We start from the raw sequence: 19,618 nt of genomic DNA, 5'->3' as shown, positions 1-19,618 counted from the left end.
TGGGACACATTTAAAGCAGTGTGTAGAGGGAAATTTATAGCACTAAATGCCCACAAGAGAAAGCAGGAAAGATCTAAAACTGACACCCTAACATCACAATTAAAAGAACTAGAGAAGCAAGAGCAAACACATTCAAAAGTTAGCAGAAGGCAAGAAATAACTAAGATCAGAGCAGCAGTGAAGGAGATAGAGATGCAAAAAAAACTTTAAAAATCAAAAATCAATGAATCCAGGAGCCGGTTTTTTGAAAAGATCAACAAAATTGATAGACTACTAGCAAGACAAATAACAAAAGAGAGAAGAATCAAATACATGCAATAAAAAATGATAAATGGGATATCACCACCGATCCCTCAGAAATAGAATCCACCATCAGAGAATACTATAAACACCTCTACGCAAATAAACTACAAAATCTGGAAGAAAATGATACATTTCTGGACACATACCCCCTCCCAAGACTAAACCAGGAAGAAGTTGAATCCTTGAATAGACCAGTAACAGGCTCTGAAATTGAGGCAATAATTAATTGCCTAACAACCAAAAAAAGTCCAGGACCAGACAGATTCACAGCCAAATTCTACCAGAGGTACAAAGGGGAGCTGATACCATTCCTTCTGAAACTATTCCAATCAATAGAAAAAGACGAATATTCCCTAACTCATTTTATGAGGCCAACATCATCCTGATACCAAAGCCTGGCAGAGACACAACAAAGAAAGAAAATTTTAGACCAATATCCCTGATGAACATTGATGTAAAAAAATCTTCAATAAAATACTGACAAACTGAATCCAGCAGCACATCAAAAAGCTTATCCATGACGATTAAGTTGACTTCATCCCTGGGATGCAAGGCTGGTTCAACATACACAAATCAATAAATGTAATCCAGCATATAAATGGAACCAAAGACAAAAACCACATGATTATCTCAATAGACGCAAAAAAGGCCTTCAACAAAATTCAACAGCCTTCATCCTAGAAACTCTCAATAAACCAGGTACTGATAGGACGTATCTCAAAATCATAAGAGCTACTTATGACAAACCCACAGCCAATATCATACTGAATGGGCCAAAACTGGAAGAGTTCCCTTTGAAAACTGGCACAAGACAGGGATGCCCTCTCTCACCACTCCTATTCAACATAGTGTTGGAAGTTCTGGCCAGGAAATCAGGCAATGAAAGGAAATAAAGAGTATTCAATTAGGAAAAGAAGTCAAATTGTCCCTGTTTGCAGATGACGTGATTGTATATTTCGAAAACCCCATTGTCTCAGCCCAAAATCTCCTTAAGTTGATAAGCAACTTCAGCAAAGTCTCAGGATACAACATCGATATGCAAAAATCACAAGCATTCCTATACATCAATAACAGATAAACAGAGACCCAAATCATGAGTGAACTCCCATTCACAATTGCTTCAACGAGAATAAAATACTTAGGAATCCAACATACAAGGAATGTGAAGGACCTCTTCAAGAACTACAAACCACTGCTCAATGAAATAAAAGAGGACACAAAAAAATGGAAGAACATTCCATGCTCATGGATAGGAAGAATCAATATCGTGAAAATGGCCATACTGCCCAAGGTAATTTATAGATTCAATGCCATCCCCATTAAGCTACCAATGACTTTCTTCACAGAATTGGAAAAAACTACTTTAAACTTCGTATGGAACCAAAAGACAGCCTGCATTGCCAAGACAATTCTAAGCAAAAAGAACAAAGCTGGAGGCATCATGCTACCTGACTTCAAACTATACTACAATGCTACAGTGGCCAAAACATGGTACTGGTACCAAAACAGAGATATAGACCAATGGAACAGAACAGAGCCCTCAGAAATAATACCACACATCTACAACCATCTGATCTTTGACAAACCTGACAAAAACAAGAAATAGGGAAAGGATTCCCTATTTAATAAATGGTACTGGGAAAACTGGCTAGCCATAAGTAGAAAGCTGAAACTGGATCCTTTCCTTATACCTTATATAAAAATTAATTCGAGATAGATTAAAGACTTAAATGTTAGACCTAAAACCATAAAAACCCTAGAAGAAAACCTAGGCAATACCATTCAGGCCATAGGCATGGGCAAGGACTTCATGTCTAAAACACCAAAAGCAATGGCAACGAAAGCCAAAATTGACAAATGAGATCTAATTAAAGAGCTTCTGCACAGCAAAAGAAGCTACCATCAGAGTGATCAGACAACCTACAGAATGGGAGAAAATTTTTGCAATCTACTCATCTGACAAAGGGCTAATATCCAGAATCTACAAAGAACTTAAAGTTACAAGAAAAAAAACAAACAACCCCATTAAAAAGTAGGCAAAGCATATGAACAGACACTTCTCAAAAGAAGACATTTATGCAGCCAACAGACACATGAAAAATGCTCATCATCACTGGTCATCAGAGAAATGGAAATGAAAACCACAATGAGATACCATCTCACACCAGTTAGAATGGTGATCATTAAAAAGTCAGGAAACAACAGGTGCTGGAGAGGATGTGGAGAAATAGGAACACTTTTACACTGTTGGTGGGACTGTAAACTAGTTCAGCCATTGTGGAAGACAGTGTGGCAATTCCTCAAGGGTCTAGAACTAGAAATACCACTTGACTCAACCATCCCATTACTGGGCATATATCCAAAGGATTATAAATCATGCTACTATAAAGACACATGCACACATATGTTTATTGTGGCACTATTCACAATAGCAAAGACTTGGAGCCAACCCAAATGTCCATCAATGATAGACTGGATTAAGAAAATGTGGCACATATACACCATGGAATACTATGCAGTCATAGAAAAGGATGAGTTCATGTCCTTTGTAGGGACATGGATGAAGCTGGAAACCATCATTCTGAGCAAACTATCTCAAGGACAGAAAACCAAACACCGTATGTTCTCACTCATAGGTGGGAATTGAACAATGAGAACACTTGGACACAGGGTGGGTAACATCACACACTGGAGCCTGTCATGGGGTGAGGGAAAGGGGGAGGGATAGCATTAGGAGACATACCTAATGTAAATGACGAGTTAATGGGTGCAGCACACCAACATGGCACATGTATACATATGTAACAAACCTGCACATTGTGCACATGTACCCCAGAACTTAAAGTAAAATAATAAAAAAATCTGCAAAAATATATATATATATTCAAGTCAATAAATATGATAAATCACATAAACAGAATTAAAAACAAAACCATATGATCATCTTAATAGATGCAGAAAGAGCACTCAGTAAAATCCAGTATTGCTCTATGACAAAACAATGTCATGACAAAACCCAGCATTGCTTTATGACAAAAACAATGACAACAAACTAGGCATAGAAGGAACATAACTCAAAATAACAAAAGCCATATATCACAAACCCAAAGCCAACATCATACTGAATGGGGAAAAGCTGAAAGCATTCCCCCTGAGAACTGGAACAGGACAAGAATGCCCACTTTTATCACTTCTATTCAACATAGTACTGGAAGTCCTAGCCAGAACAATCAGGCAAGGGAAAGAAATAAAGGACATCTAAATTGGAAAAGGGAAAAGTCAAACCACCTCTGTTTGCTGATGATATGATCCTATACCTAGAAAACCCTAAAGATTCCTTCAAAAGACTCATAGATTTTCCTCTTTTTTTAAAACTAACAACCAACTGATCTTCAACAAAGCATACAAAAACATAAATTGGGGAAAGGACACCCTATTTAATAAATGTTGCTGGGAAAACCGGATAGCCACATGTAGAAGAATAAAACTGGATCCCTCTCACTTTATACAAAAATCAACTCAATATGGATTAAAGACTTAAATCTAAGACCTGAAACCACAAAAATTACAGGAAAAAAAAAAAAAACAAACAGAAAAATCTCTTCTGGACATTGACTTAAAGAATTTATGACTAAGACCCCAAAAGCAAATGCAACAAAAACAAAAATAAATAAATGAGACCTCATTAAACTGAAAACCTTCTGCACAACAGAAAAACTAATCATCAAAGCAAATAGACAACCCACAGAATGGGAGAAAATATTTGCAAACTATGTATCTGACAAAGAGCTAATATCCAGAATTTACAAGGAACTCAAACAAATTAGCAAACAAACAAACAAAAAAAGATCTCATCAAAAAGTGGGCTAATGATATGAATAAATATTTCTCAAAAGAAGACATACAATTGGTCAACAAACATGTGGAAAAACACTCAACATCACTATCATCACAAAAATCCAAATTAAAACTACAGTGAGATACCACCTTACCCCAGCCAGAATGATTATTATTCAAAAGTCAAAAAAACACTAGCTGTTGGCATGAATATGGTGAAAAGGGAACATTTATACGCTGCTGGTGGGAATGTAAATTAGTACAGCCTCTATGGAAAACCGAATGGAGATTTCTAAATCTAAAATCTAAAAGTAAATTAAAATCTAAATCTAAAAGTAGATCTACCAATCCAACAATCCCCTACTGGGTATCTCCCCAAAGGAAAAGAAGTCATTATATCAAAAAACACCTGCATGCATATGTTTATTGCAGCATAATTCACAATTGCAAAGATCTGGAACCAACCTAAATGCCAACCAACCAATGAGTAGGTAAAGAAGACCTGGTATATATACCATAGAATACCACTCAGCCATGAAAAAGAATGAAATAATGTATTTTGCAGCAACTTGGATGGAGCTGGAGACCATTATTCCAAGTGAAGTAACTCAGGAATGGAAAATCAAATACTGTGTGTTCTTACTTAGAGAGTTAAGCTATGTGTATGAAAAGGCATGGGCTTTGGAAACTTAGAAGGAGTAGGGTAGGAGGGGGTGAGGGATTAAAAACTATGTATTGGGTACAATGTACACTACTCAGGTGATAGGTGCACTAAAATCTTAGATTTCACCAGTCTACAGTTCATCCTTGTAACCAAAAACCACTTGTACCCCAAAAGTCATTGAAAAAAATTTATAAGTAAAAATTCCCCAATAAAAATGCATACAAGCCAGGCTCAGTGGCTCACACCTGTAATACCAGCACTCTGGGAGGCTGAGGCAAGAGGATCACTCAAGCCCAGGAGTTTGAGACCAGTCTGAGCAACATAGCAGGACCCCACATCTACAAAACATTTAAAAAATTAGCCAGGCATAATGGCATGCCCCTGTGGTTCCAGCTACTCCAGAGGCTGAGGTGGGAGGATCACTCGAATACAGAAAGTCAAGGTTGCAGTGAGCTGTGATTGTGCCACACATTCCAGCCTGGGTGACAAAGCAACATCTTGCCTCAAAAAAAAAAGTTTACCAAAAGACTTGTACTAGAATGTTCACATCAACATTATTCATAATAGCCCCAAACTGGAAATTAGTCACATCATCAACAGTTGAATGGATAAATAAATTGTGGTACATTCATACAATGAATGCCAGTGTATATATGGCAATGGGCATGAAACATCTAAACTACATAAAATAGTATGGATGGTAGTCACAAACTTAAAATTGGATAATTGAAGTAAGACAAAAGAATACGTATTGGATGATTCCATTATGTAAAGTTTAAAACAGTCAAAAGCAATCTGTGGTATTAGAAGTCAGAATAGTGGTTACACATGAGGATGTAGAGAATAGCATGGAAAATGATGAGCAGGTGGGGGCAGCGCTCTGAGTACCAGAAGTGTTCTCTGTCTTGATGTTGGTGGCGCTTCCATGGGTAATGAATATTACCCATGGATACTTATGAAATGAATACTTATGATTTTTATACTTTTTTGGTATTGATATATGTTAAACATAAAAAGGTTATATGTGTGTGGTTTTTTTGGTTTGCGTTTTGGTTTTAAAGACAGGGTCTTGCTATGTTTCCCAAGCTAGATTTGAACTCCTAGGCTCAAGCAATCCTCCCAGCACAGCTGCGGACTATAGGCACGTGCCACCATGCCAGGCTTAAAAAAAAAAAAAAAAAAAGTTATAAAAAAATCACAAAAAAGCCTCTCTCGACTCCACTTCCCCCTCTAGCATTAGACCTCTTTCTCTCATTCTCTTTATAGTAAAACCCCTTTAAAGAGTTGGTCAAGGCCAGGCGCAGTGTCTCACGCCTGTAATTCCAGCACTTGGGGAGGCCAAGGCGGGTCAGGAGATCAAGACCACCCTTGCTAAGATGGTGAAACCCTGTCTCTGCTAAAAATACAAAAAATTAGCCAGGCGTGGTGGCACATACCTGTAGTCCCAGCTCTTCAGGAGGCTGAGGCAGGAGAATCACTTGAACCCAGGAGGTGGAACTTGCAGTGAGCCGAGATCACACCACTGCAGTCCATCCAACTCTGGACAACAGAGTGAGACTCCGTCTCAAAAAAAAAAAAAAGAAAAGAGTTGGTCACTTTACTGTCTCCAATTCTCCCCTCATTATCTTCTCTTGAACCCAAGAGATAACGCTACTAAAAATGCCCTCCTTAGGGTCACCAATGACCTCCAAATTGATAAAATCAGTGAGCAGTTCTCAGGCTTCAATCTTCCTCTTAAAATTACCTTTTTCACTTGGTTTCTAGGACAACCCACACTTCTGACTTTTCTCCTACTTCTCGCCACTTCATTTAAGACTTCTTAGCTGTGTCCTTTTCATCTCCCTAGCCTCCTTTTCAACTCTTTATCCTCCTTTTCATCTCCCTAGCCTCCTTTTCAATGTTAGATACCTGAAGGCTTAGTCCTCAGACTTCTTCTCTACAATCACCTCCTTGGTGATTCTATACGCATAAATACTCTGCCCACTTGGGTGTTGTCTTAGTTTGGGTTCGGCCAGAGCCAGACTCTGAGGCAGAGCTTCAAGTGCAAGCAGTTTGTGAGGGAGGTGATCCTAGAAAACCCTAGTAGAAGAATGGGGAAGTGAGACAAGAAAGGCAGCCCATAGAGGGTGTTATTAAACAAGTGTCCAGTAAATTCTGCTAAGAGTTATGCCTTAATTTCATTGTTAGGAGAGTGAGAGAACTGGAGTATTTTTACATTAACTCCTACCAGTCAGTGGTTGCTGGCCACTCCACCAGGAAGTGCATTCTGTACTTCTGGGCTACCATACATGCAGAGTAGGCTCCAGTGGCTAGAGAAAGCCCAGAGGCAGAGAGACAGAGAGACTAGCAGTTGAAAGTCAGTCTTGCAAGCACTGAAATGGTAAGGCCCAAGGGGACACGCAGGCACTCACAATGTCTGCTCTGTAGTGTCATAAATGTGTAATAGGCATGTCAAACATAACATGCTCAAGACTGAGCTCTTGATTTCTCCTGACCCAAACCTGCTTCTCCTACAATCTTCCCCATTGCAGTCAATGTAAACTGTTCTTGTGTTTACCTAACCTTTTGAGTATTTGACTGTTCTCTTTTATATTCCACTTTCAATCTGTTAGCAAGTCTCGCTATCTTTAACCTTTTAAATACCGCCAAGCTCCAACCACTTCTCAGCATTCCACTGCTACCTTCCTAGTTCAAACCACCTTTATCTCTTGCCTGGATTAATACAATAGGCTTCTAACTGATCTCTCCTTTTCTGCCTTCTGTGTCTATTTTCAACAAAGCTGCCAGAGTGATCCTGTTAAAGCATAAGCCAGATCAAGTCACTCCCTGGTTCCCTCGGATGGCTCCTGTGAAATCCCAGGAAATCCCTGGTTCCCTTTGTGAAATCCCTGGTTCCCTCTGATGGCTCCCGCGAAATTCCAGGAAAAGCCAAACTCCTTACTTTGACAAACTTGGTCCTCCACAATCTGTTCCCTGTTACTCTCTGCCCTTTCCCCTCAGCTGTTTCAAGAGTACTGCAGGCATCTCCCATCTGGGCACTCTTACGCCTGCTATGCCTTCTGCTTGATGGAGTTTCCCCATGTATAGCCATTTCCCTCATTTCTTTCAGTTTAAATATCACCTCTCAGTAAGGCTATCCTGGCCAACTTATCTAAAAACTATCATCCTCAATGCTTTCTATCTCCCCTCCTGCTCTTTCTTTTTTTTTTTTTTTTTTTTTTTTTGAGATGGAGTCTGGCTCTGTCACCAGGCTGGAATGCAGTTGCACGATCTTGGCTCACTGCAAACTCCCCCTACTGGGTTCAAGCGATTCTCCTGCCTCAGCCTCCCAAGTAGCTGAGACTAAAGGTGCACACCACCATGCCCAGCTAATTTTTGTATTTTTAATAGAATCGTGGTTTCACCATGTTGGCCAGGATGGTCTCCATCTCTTGATCTCGTGATGCGCCCACCTTGGCCTCCCAAAGTGCTGGGATTACAGGCGTGAGCGACCACGCCTGGCCCTCTTTTCTTTCTTATCACTTATCACTACATAATACAATAAATATTTTACACATTTATTTTTGTCTGCCTTCTCTCTCACTAGAGTGTAAGTTCCATAAGGACAGAGATTGCTGTCTATTTTGTTCACTGCTGTATCACCAGTCCCTAGAATAGTGGCTGTTGCATAGTAGGTGCTCAACAAGTATTTGTTGAATGAATAATCTCACTGAAAAACCCAGAGTATTATCATCATAGTGTGCACTCGATTTGCACCTGGCTTTTCACTTACTCTCATGTCCTGCCCATCTTCCATGTTACCACAGAGTCTTCACAATCATGATTTTTCATGGCTATGGAATCTTCTGTCCAGTGTATATGCTTTACTTGACCATTCCTATATCATTGGATCCCATAAGGTATTACTAGTTCTCAACACTATAAATAACACAACAATGAACATTTTTTTGGTTATAGTATTTCCAATATATGATTTATTTTTAGGGTGAATTCCCAAAATCACTAACCATTTTTAAAGTAAGAAAATACAATTTCAAATTGCTGTTTTAAAGAACGTATTCAAGAGGGGAGAATCACTTTTTTAAAACCAGTGAGCAGCCAGGTGCAGTGGTGCATAGCTGTCCCCCATGCTACTTAGGAAACTGAGGCAGGAGGATTGCTTGAGCCCAGAAGTTCTTGAACAGCCTGGACAACCATAGTTGAGACTTCATCTCTAGAAAAAGCAAAACAAGACAAAACCATTGGGCTATCTTTATGCAGCTCTGCTACAGACTGAGTTCGTGTTCCAGCCCTGTCCTCCAGGGAGATCATAGCATACAGCACCTACCAGAAGGTGCTGCTATGCATTGCTCCCTCGAAAATTTCTTCCTCCACCACTCCTGGCTTTTCATGAGAAGTTATACTAACTTAATCACCAAATATTTGTTGAGGGTTTATTATTTATAACACACATGGAGGAACTTTAAGGATCAATGTGATAAAACATCTGACACCAAGGAGCTTGTAACTAGGACTCCCAAGATTTTCACTACATCCCAGAGTTTGTTAAGCCGCAAATCTTTACATATCATACTTTCCCTTGGGCTCCAATAAAGCTGCTAGACCCATTCATTTCATGAATTCCATACACCTCCAGGTCAGTGCTTCCAAAAATTTACTCTCAAATCCACTTCTCCTGTAATTATTTACTGGTAAGGCACTAAAACTGGAAACTGGGAGTCATCATCAATTCTTCCTCTCCTATGTCCCCTGCTGCTCTCACCCATGCCATTGATCACAAGGTTTTCCAATATCCTAAGACATTTTTCAAATGCATCCCCTTCTCTCCGTTCTCACTGCCACTTCTCCTTAGTTGAGATGAACATCATCATCCATCTGGATCATTTGACTAACATTTTTTTCTGACTTCCTTGACTCTCCTTACTCTCCAATTCACATTCCGCACTGAAATAAAATTATATGAATCACTTGCATTGATGGCTTGCTTAAAGCTCCCCAACGACTGGGTGCAGTGGCTCACACCTGTAATCCCAGCACTTTGGGAGAGGTGGGCAGATCACGAGGTCAGGAGTTCGAGGCCAGCCTCATCAACATGGTGAAACCCCATCTCTACTAAAGATACAAAAAAAAATTTGCCAACTGTGGTGGCGTGTGCCTGTAATCTCAGCTACTCGGGAGACTGAGGCAGGAGAATTGCTTGAACCTGGGAGGCGGAGTTGCAGTGAACCGAGATCATGCCATTGCACTCCAGCCTGGGTGACAGGACAAGACTCCATCTCAAAAAAAAAAAAAAAAAAGAAAAAAGAAAGAAAAAAAAAAAGCTCTTCAATAGCTTTCCAATACCTAAATGAAAAATCCAGATATCCAAGAAGATTTTCCATGATCAAGCCCCAACCACCTTATCTCTTTCCCATGACTCTGTGGGTGCACCTCATGCTCTAGCTTTGCTGAATTACTTTTAAATCTCCAAATACTCCCCACACTGGTTCATGCTTCTATGTACTTTACACCCTATCTCTCTTTCTGGAGTTCTCATTCCCCCTTCTCCTGTGAAATTGCTCCTCAGACCTCGAGACCCATCGCAAGCCTTTCCTGCTCAATAGACCCTTCCTGGATTCACTGGGCACAGGTAAGCACATTCTTGCTGCCTTACTGTGGACAGTACCTATCAATTGTTTCCTGTCTACTTCCATTAAACTATATATATACATAAACAGATATATACACATAAACATATATATACATAAACACACACATATATATATATAAAGGAATGAAGGCCAGTCACGGTGTCTCACACTGTAATCCCAGTGCTTTGGGAGGCTGAGGTGGGTGAGTCTCTTGAGCCCAGGAGTCCAAGGCAGCAGTAAGCTTTGATCGCATCACTGCACTCCAGCCTGGGCAACGAAGCAAAACTCTTCCTCAAAAGAAAACAAAAAAAGGAAGGAAGGAAAGAATGAATTAATAGATAAATAGATAAGTAAAGTGGGAGGAAGAAAGGGTCCTAGAAACATGAGACTAGAGTAACAGAAGGAAGAAGTCGGAAGGGCAGCAACAGAAAAAAAGCACCCACATCCACTGCCACTTCTTTTGTTTGTAACAACAGATGGGACATAAAATATTCAGAAGCCAAGTGCATCATCTCTTATGAGAAATTTCTAATCAACCTAAAAGGGGGCTCATGATGACTCTCTACCTTCCCTATCAGCTTGGAGAGCACAAGGGAATTCCAAACTGTGAGCTATAAAAATAAACCCCGGCCAGCAGGGACCCATATTGGAGCCTCCGTTGTAGAGATCCAGAGTACTTGGTGATTTGTATTTCTTTTTTTTTTTTTTTTTAACTTTTTAGACTACTGTCCTGGGAGCTGCTCCTGGCATTGAAACTGTCTGCTTTCCTGGGAATCTCCTCTATTATCTTATTCAAACTGTCCTTATATTCCTAGAAAAGCTGATGACAATTCTGGGCAAGTTGGTTTGGTGAGGGGCCATATATGTACAAACCGCTATTTTCCTGCCCTTTTTGCACACACTGTCCCAGAACCAGCGGGTGAGACTGTCTCTTTTTTTTGTTTTTTTTTGTTTTTTTTTTTTTTTTTTGAGACGGAGTCTCACTGTGTCTCCCAGGCTGGAGTGCAGTGGCGCGATCTCGGCTCACTGCAAGCTCCGCCCCCCGGGTTCACGCCATTCTCCCGCCTCAGCTTCCCAAGTAGCTGGGACTACAGGCGCCCGCTACCGCGCCCGGCTAGGTTTTTGTATTTTTAGTAGAGACGGGGTTTCACCATGTTAGCCAGGATAGTCTCGATCTCCTGACCTTGTGATCCACCCGCCTCGGCCTCCCAAAGTGCTGGGATTACAGGCTTGAGCCACCGCGCCCGGCCACGAGACTGTCTCTTTGAAAACAGAGCTAGTCTGTAGCAGGTTAGGTGTAAGGAGGGCATGTCAGTGAGGCCACACAAGGCACCCACTCACACCCATACAGCAGGAAAATGCCATGCTCTCTGAAACTCATGGGGACAAGTATGAAGTTAATTTTGTAATACAACAGACAAGAAGTCTTTGGAACCCGAGAAGTCAGTATATAAACACCAATTATTATTCCACCTTTTTTTCTGTCCTTTCACATAATATCCTGTCTACAGAATTGGACACTGTTTCAGCTTGTAGAAACTTCTCGGCTTAGCTAGCTAATGTCTCTATGGTGGATATGTCTGTCAATTTTCTCCCTTCTCAGAGACACTTCTTTGGACCTTTGGCTCTGCTGAGACAGTAGTGGCCCACGTGACTCAAAGGGCTACAGCTCACTGACATGGGCATGCCCTTGACTCAAAGGTAGCTCCTCGTCAACTAGCTAGTAATCAAGTATATATATCTCTTTAAAATTTGAACTGAAACAGAATGAAACACATGGGATGGAGATGGTCAATAACGCTGAGAGTTTATGTAGCTGTGGGACTGGCAACAATCATTTTTGGCCATATATACCTTCTGATAATTAAGTGTGGAAAACCATTTTGCAGAAAGAGGTACAAGGATGGAACAAATTCATCAAGAAAAGTAGAAATGAGAAAGCACACAGCCCCAGAGAAAGTGAAGATCGAAAGAATATCATTTTAAGACCCAGCCCTACTTCCCTGCTGTGGGTACATAGAATTCCCCTGTACTCAATACACCTCCTTCCATGTGAGTTCCTGTGAACAGGTTCTAAACCTTGGGACAGCCTCTTCTGAGTCTCCATTTCCTCGTTTGTAAAACATGGGAGAACTAGATGATGTCAGTGCTTCCCAAAGTGGAACCTTTAAGACTCACGAGACTGAAATGATTTTAGGGCATGGAAACAGCCTTAAATAGCACTGAATCACAGCATTAAAACAGGATTCCCATTTCAGCTCTCCTCTAATTCTCCTAATTAAGGCAAAGAGAAAGTCTGAGATTGATTGTTAGCATGTTTTAAAAATTACTTTGTTACTTGGTAAATTTCCTTTAATATTTTTTAATTTGTTTGCATTATATTTATTTTTACCATCACCTTCTATTAATAGTAAGTGATACTGGTTTTTTTGTTATTGTAATAACATTAAATACCCTTTGAAATAAGTTTAATTAAAAAGTAAAGCTATAGCAATGACAGCTACCATTTTGAGTGGTATATATGTGGTATATATGTCATGTACTTCACATACATTATTTCCAATTTCCCCAACAATTCTAAAAACCATTATCTCTATTTTACAGCTGAGGCAACTGAGGACCAAAGAGATTAATATGCCTAGAGTGAGAAGCCTATAAGTTACTGAATGAGTATTGCAGATAAATTTGTCTGGTCCCCAAGTCCACGCTTTTCCTACTGTCCCATCCTGCTTCCCTTCTATTGGAATCTAACATCTGAACCCACACTTGTGCAGTAGCCGTTGCTCAGACTGTAGCTCTGTGACCCTTCTGCAGCATTGGACACTTTTTTCTAAATTACTCTCCTTGTTTGGCTTTATCCAACTTCTCTTGTAACCTTCCAAATCACATCTTCTGTCTCGATTTTTGGCCTTTCATCGCCCTATGTGTTTTATCTTTTGTCTTTCATGCTGGCTCTAGACTACTGAAAAGCAACATTAGTCCGTATGAGATTTGAATTGCAGATAGATGTACTCTATGAGTAAGGATTCAAAAGCTGCTCTTTGGGTGTTATGTGTTAAAATTTTTCAATGCATGCCCTCTGACCAAGACAGCTAACTTCTAGGAATGTATGCTGAGAGAAAACATATGTATATGCAAAGAAGTATAGAAAAGAATAATCTCTGTAGCATTATAACTAACAGCAAAACTTTAGAAATGGTCCAAATGTTAACCAATAGTGGCTAAGTTAAAGAATTTATGCTGCAGCTATATGTGAAACAATATGTCCTCTTTAAAAGAGGAGAGTATAGATAATAAATACACATACATGGATAATATATACACATATATACAGATATCGAAAAATATCTATATTTAATGACATTGAAAAATCATAGTGTTCATGAAGCAACAGTGAATTATTCCATTAGCATATTTAAAACTAATCCGGCCGGGGGCGGTGGCTCACCCCTGTAATCCCAACACTTTGGGAGGCCGAGGTGGGCAGATCACGAGGTCAGGAGATCGAGACCATCCTGGCTAACATGGTGAAACCCCGTCTCTGCTAAAAATACAAAAAATTAGCCGGGCGTGGTGGTGGGTGCCTGTAGTCCCAGCTCCTCAGGAGGCTGAGGCAGGAGAATGGCGTGAATCTGGGAGGCAGAGCTTGCAGTGAGCTGAGATTGCTCGTATATGCACTCCAGCAGGGGCGACAGAGCCAGATTCCGTCTCAAAAAAAAAAAAAACACACAAAACCAAAAACAAAAATCCATACATAAAATGTCAACTAGGATGTAGAACTAGCTACTAAGTGTAAAAAGTTTGCTCGTCACCCTTCTCCACAGTCTCCTTCAGTGATTGCATCCATTTCCACAATCATCTTAATGCAAATCCTGTTCTGACCTCATGCCCATGTCCACGACTGCAGCATGCCCAGTAGGAAGCTCCTTCTGGATGTCTGTTTTCAGTCATCTTTTTCCCTCCCAAATCTGCTCTCTCTCCTATTCCTATTAAAGGCATCACCCTTGGTTTGGTTCACACAGTCAACTAAAGCAAGGTCATTGCCTTCTTCCATCCTTCCATCTTCAGTTCTACATCCAATCAGTTACCAACTGTGATGGTTTATTTTATGTGTCAAATTGACTGGACCACGTAGTGCCCAGACATTTCGTTAAACATTATTATGGGTGTGTCTGTGCAGGTGTTTTCTCAGTTGAAGACCTGAATAGAACAAAAAGACTAAGTAAGGGCCCGGCACGGTGGCTCGCCTGTAATCCCAGCACTTTGGGAGGCCGAGGCGGGCAGATCACGAGGTCAGGCAATTGAGACCATCCTGGCTAACACGGTGAAACCCCGTCTCTACTAAAAATACAAAAAATGAGCCGGGCGTCGTGGTGGGCGCCTGTAGTCCCAGCTCCTCGTGAGGCTGAGGCAGGAGAATGGCGTGAACCTGGGAGGCACAGCTTGCAGTGACCCAAGATCTCGCCACTGCACTCCAGCCTGGGCAACAGAGCAAGACTCTGTCTCAAATAAATAAATAAATTAATAATAATAAAATTAGCTGGGCAAGGTGGCTCATGTCTGTAATCCCAGCTACTCAGGATGAGGCAGGAGAATCACTTGAACCTGGGAGGTGGAGGATAGGCACTCCAGCCTAAGCAAGACTCAGTCTCAAAAATAATTAATTAAACAATTAATTTAGAAAAGAAAAAGACTGAGTAAGTGGGAACTGCCTCTGCCTCACTGCCTTTACCTGGGACATTGGTCTTTTTCGGCCTTCAGACTCAAGCTGAACGTGACTCTTCCTGGGTCTTGAGTCTGTTGGTTTTCAGACTGGAACTTACACCTCTGGCTCTCCTGCGCCTCCAGCTTGCTGACTGTGGATCTTGGGGGCAGTCTCCATAATTGTGTGAGCCAGTTCCTTGTAAATGTCTCTCTCTCTCTCAATCTCTCTCTCTCTCTTAATCTCTCTTTCTCTCTCTCTCTCTCTCCCCCCCCCCCCCCCCCCCCCGCTCTCCCTCTTTTCTGTTGGTACTGTTTCTCTGGAAAACACTGACTAACACACCAATCCTCCAGATTCTTCTCTTTGGCATGGCCAGCTCCTTCCTCTTTTCTATTTTGACTGACATTCACCTAGCTCAGGATATTCTTCCCTGTGGCTGGACCATCACCACAGATTCCTGATAGCTCCCTGTCTCCTGCATCTCTTGTTTTTCAGCCTTCATTCTCATCACTATATGGTTAACCTTCCAAAAGCCCAATTCTAATCACAAAAATTTTAAAGTCTTCATTGTAAGAAAAACAATCCAAAATCCTTGGATAATGTTCAAAGTCCACTATGATTCAGCCACAGCTAAGTTTTCCAGCCCTTTACCCTACTTCCCCTACTGTTAGGGTAACTGTACTATATATGTCATTTCCCTACATTAATGCATTTGTTCACATTCTCCTCTAGCTAACCCCTAACCCTCCTCTGTCCTATAGTCACTGCCTGTCCAAAATCTTATCCTTCATTGAGGTGTAGCTCAAATTTGATCTTCACTTAAAGCCTTTCACTGTATTCCTAAGGTGGAAGAGTCTCTTTCCTTCCTTTAAGTTCATAGCTTTTCTCTTCTATGTTTTTCGAATTCTGGTTTGTATTATACTTATTTGTACACCTCTTCTTTTCCCTTATCCTGGAGGATGAAGGCTGTATCTATTTCATCTTTATATCCCCCAAGGCCTAATATAGTGCTTCTATTGTTCACCTAAATGAATAATAAATGAATATTCTCTCAAGTGAAATGAAATTTGAAAGTTAAACATGGCATGGAAACCTGACACAATACCTCATGATGATTTTGAAATACAAATAATACTTGGATTATCCATTTGTGGCAACTACCAAGAAAGTACTATTTTAAAAGTTGTCTGCAGTATGTGTTGCTGTAGGCAAGTATTTCTTAGTGCTACATGTTAGTTAGAATCACCTGGAGAGTTTTCAAATACTACCCATGCCCAGTCCCACTCCAGACCAATCACATCAGAAGCTCTGAGGGTGAGTTCTGGGCACTAATTCTCTTTTAAACCTTTCCAGGTAATTCTAATGTGCAGTCAGTTGAAAACTATGGCTGTAGAGCATGGCAGCTGCATTGATCTCAGTTTGTGTATTGGGATGGGCAGGAATGAACTTCCGATAAAGATACTTTAGTTGATCTTCGGTTGCACAAAGGCAAGGCAAGGCTTATTAAGCAACTGCAAAATGATGCCACTAACTAACATTTGTTGAGCACTTATTAATCCTTATGATACCCTATGAAGTAAGCACGGTTATTGGCTGCATTTTATAAGTGAGGTATCTAAGGCTCAGACAAGTACTGTAATTTACCCAGATGAGTAAGTAGAGTAGCCAAGATGTGAAGACATGAACCCAGATATACAGGCTTCAGAACAAGAGTACAGAAGATGTGAAACTCCAGTGACTTGGGAGTGTGTGGGTCAGTTGCCGGGGGGAGGTACATGTATGCACACATGTGTGTGGAGCTTTTTCTATAAAGGCCAACCAAAGGGATTGGAGGGGCATGGGATTGGGGGTTGGAGAAGAAAAGGAAGCAAAAGACAACTCTAATATAAGAAAAGAGAGGCTTTGGAGACATGGTGGCTGACTGAGTCCAAGCAGAGAAAATGTCAATCAGGGACTCTCGGGAGACGGTAGAGTCCATGGGTTTTAGGACTCAGTAAATTATGCCAAGTCATAAAGTGTTCTTTTTCCGTCTTGTAAGTCCCTTATGATAATCCCCAGACTCTGCTAAGTTGGGGAAGTGCCCACAGTGGGGTCGGAGCAGCAGAAGGGTGCTGGGCTCTCCATATGGTTTCTCCCTGAGGCCAAAGTGCTGGGCACTGCTAGTCCAGAATCTCAGAGTGTCCGGTAGCCAAGCAAATGTGGAGTGAGGAGCCAAACAATGAGAGCTAGGACAGGGTGGACTGAACAGAAAAGGTCCTGAGATCAAATCCCTTTTTCTCAAATATGACAGAAGTAGCAGCCTCTGAATGGAAGGGAAACTGGACCCCGCTCTCCAGAGACAATGCCCATCCGGAGGGTCTCCTGTGCTGCACTGTGCCATTGTCACTGAGACACAAATATAAATGGAAACTATAAATATGGGCTTGGGAGATGAGGTGGCTTGTTTCCAAGCCATACTCCACTCCACTTCTCGAAGGCCTCACCAGAGAGGAGAGATTCTTCTCATGTTTGAGTGGGTTTATATGCATGGTATGGTGGAAGGGTGTTTGGAGTCAAAAACCTCTATGATTGAACTGAAGATACATTTACCTTCTTTGGATCTCAGTTTCTCTATCTGCAAAATGGAAAAAAAATATTGACCTCACATGTTTACTGTGGAAATTAACTGAGAAGACCACAGAAGGCGGCTGGCACAGGATGTGAGCCTTGCAGGGGCTCCGCTGAGGTCACTTTACTTGCTTCTTTAGCCCTGGCCACCTAACCCTGCGCCTACACTAGGTCCCAATACTGCCAGGGATGACCCTTGGGAAGTCGGATCCTACCTTTGGTTAGGGAGTGAATCCCGAGCTTCACTTGGGAGAAGTTGCCACTTCCGATTTCCCCTCGAATTCGGTAGAAGCCTATCCGTTTCCCCAGAGTGATCTCCCTCACCACCTTCTCATCTTGGGACATGTCCTGTGTCAGTTTCTCGAAGGGCGTCAGCTGGCGGGGCTGTCCTTCCTCGCCCTCCTTGCTGCTCTCGGCCTGACAGCCACTTTCTACGCTGTCGCGCGGATCCCACCGGGCATAGTGGGGGTTCACCAGGCCGCCTCCATTTGTATACACTGCAGTCATCGTCCACGGGGGCTCACGTCTCCATCTCAGCAAAGAGCCACCGATCAAGGGCAGGTTGTGCAGGAGCAGAAGAGGCTCAGAGGGTGGGAGATGCCAACTGAGGACAGCAGGTGCCCAGGGTTCAAGAGAGTTTTCTTGAGAGCTGAGCAGCCGCCCTCTCGGGTTTAGTGAGAGGAGGGCAGTGAACGTGGTAGCTGAGTCTGCCCAGCCCAGTCAGGAGCTGCTCACCTCACTCGAGTCATTTCCCACCTTCCCTCACATTGAACTTGCAAGCTCTAGCTGTACAATTAGGCACACGTTACATACCCACTGCCCTGATGGGACTCCAGGAACTTTCCGGCCAGACGTGGAGTCTGATGCTTTGTGGTAGGTGGTTGTGCCCCAGGACAAAGGCTTCTGTTTGCTATTCCCCTTGAAGGCCAGAGAATCTTGCACTCTGGTGTGTAAATGCCCCTGGGAGGACCTCAAGACCCCGCTGCGGGAGCTCATCTCTGACCTTCATTTCGTGCTTCTCTTGCTGTCAAGCCGCAGGGCCCTGGAGACCTAATAATCTGAACCCCGGGAAAGAAGAAACTTGCAAATAAGCCTTCTGGTCACATAGGCAGCCAGAGAAGGATTTAATCCCTGCAATGTCACTTTAGCTGGCCTTTATTTAGATGAGCCTTCCTCTAAGCCGTGAGCTGTCTCGAAAATTTGGCTGGTTCAACCTAAGAATAAAGAGTAAGAAAATTATTAGCCTATGCTAATGTACTGTACAGGATTTATAATGAATGTGAAACTGCTTTGTAAGCATTGATCTAAAAGTACTCCACAAATTTAAGTTATGACTCATATCAGTAGTAGATGCTTGATTACACGTGATCTAGTAAGAAGAAAAGAGTATATACACATACCTCTCAACCTACATTTTAGAAAAGCCCCTAGGGTCTGTACATATTTCCAGCAAAACAATTTTTCTATTTCTTAAAGTTTAAGAAAATATGCATATTGCCTTGTGTTGCTTTAAAACCAAATTTTAAAAGTAATATGATAGTAGTGATGACAAAGATTCTGGATTACTATTTGTTTTCAAAATTTCTCATATGTATTCAAATAGTAATATTTTATCTCCTTTACTACTTTCTGTTCTTGTACAACCTGTCCTATACTAGTTGCTTCCATTCTTTCCTTCTATGTCATTCTATGATAAAGGCTGATTTTTCCTCCTACATTTACTTTTTGAATTTTTCTGAGCAGGTGTCAGTGTCTAGGCCCAGCACCTTATTTTGAAGATGTGGAAAAGGAGGGTTTACAGCATTGCTGGTGATAAGAAATGCTGCCCAGCTACGATGTCTTCCGGATTTTTTTCCTGCACTCTCCAGCAGGAAA

General features: G+C 41.5%; 1 protein-coding gene across 3 annotated transcripts in view; it reads right to left on the bottom strand.

Moving 5' to 3' along the window:
- NIM1K (NIM1 serine/threonine protein kinase) overlaps positions 1-19,618 on the bottom strand; it is a 112,425-nt gene that overhangs the window by 41,069 nt on the left and 51,738 nt on the right. For all 3 annotated transcript variants that reach the window (XM_025388591.1, XM_025388594.1, XM_025388593.1), the window contains one exon: positions 17,959-18,957. In XM_025388591.1, coding sequence (XP_025244376.1) covers positions 17,959-18,250 — 292 coding nt within the window. In that variant the 5' untranslated portion in view covers positions 18,251-18,957. The remainder of the gene's footprint in view (positions 1-17,958; positions 18,958-19,618) is intronic.

Source organism: Theropithecus gelada, chromosome 6 (assembly GCF_003255815.1).
Source record: "Theropithecus gelada isolate Dixy chromosome 6, Tgel_1.0, whole genome shotgun sequence".
In the NCBI taxonomy this organism is placed as follows: domain Eukaryota; kingdom Metazoa; phylum Chordata; class Mammalia; order Primates; family Cercopithecidae; genus Theropithecus; species Theropithecus gelada.
This window is presented reverse-complemented; position numbering and strand designations above follow the sequence as displayed.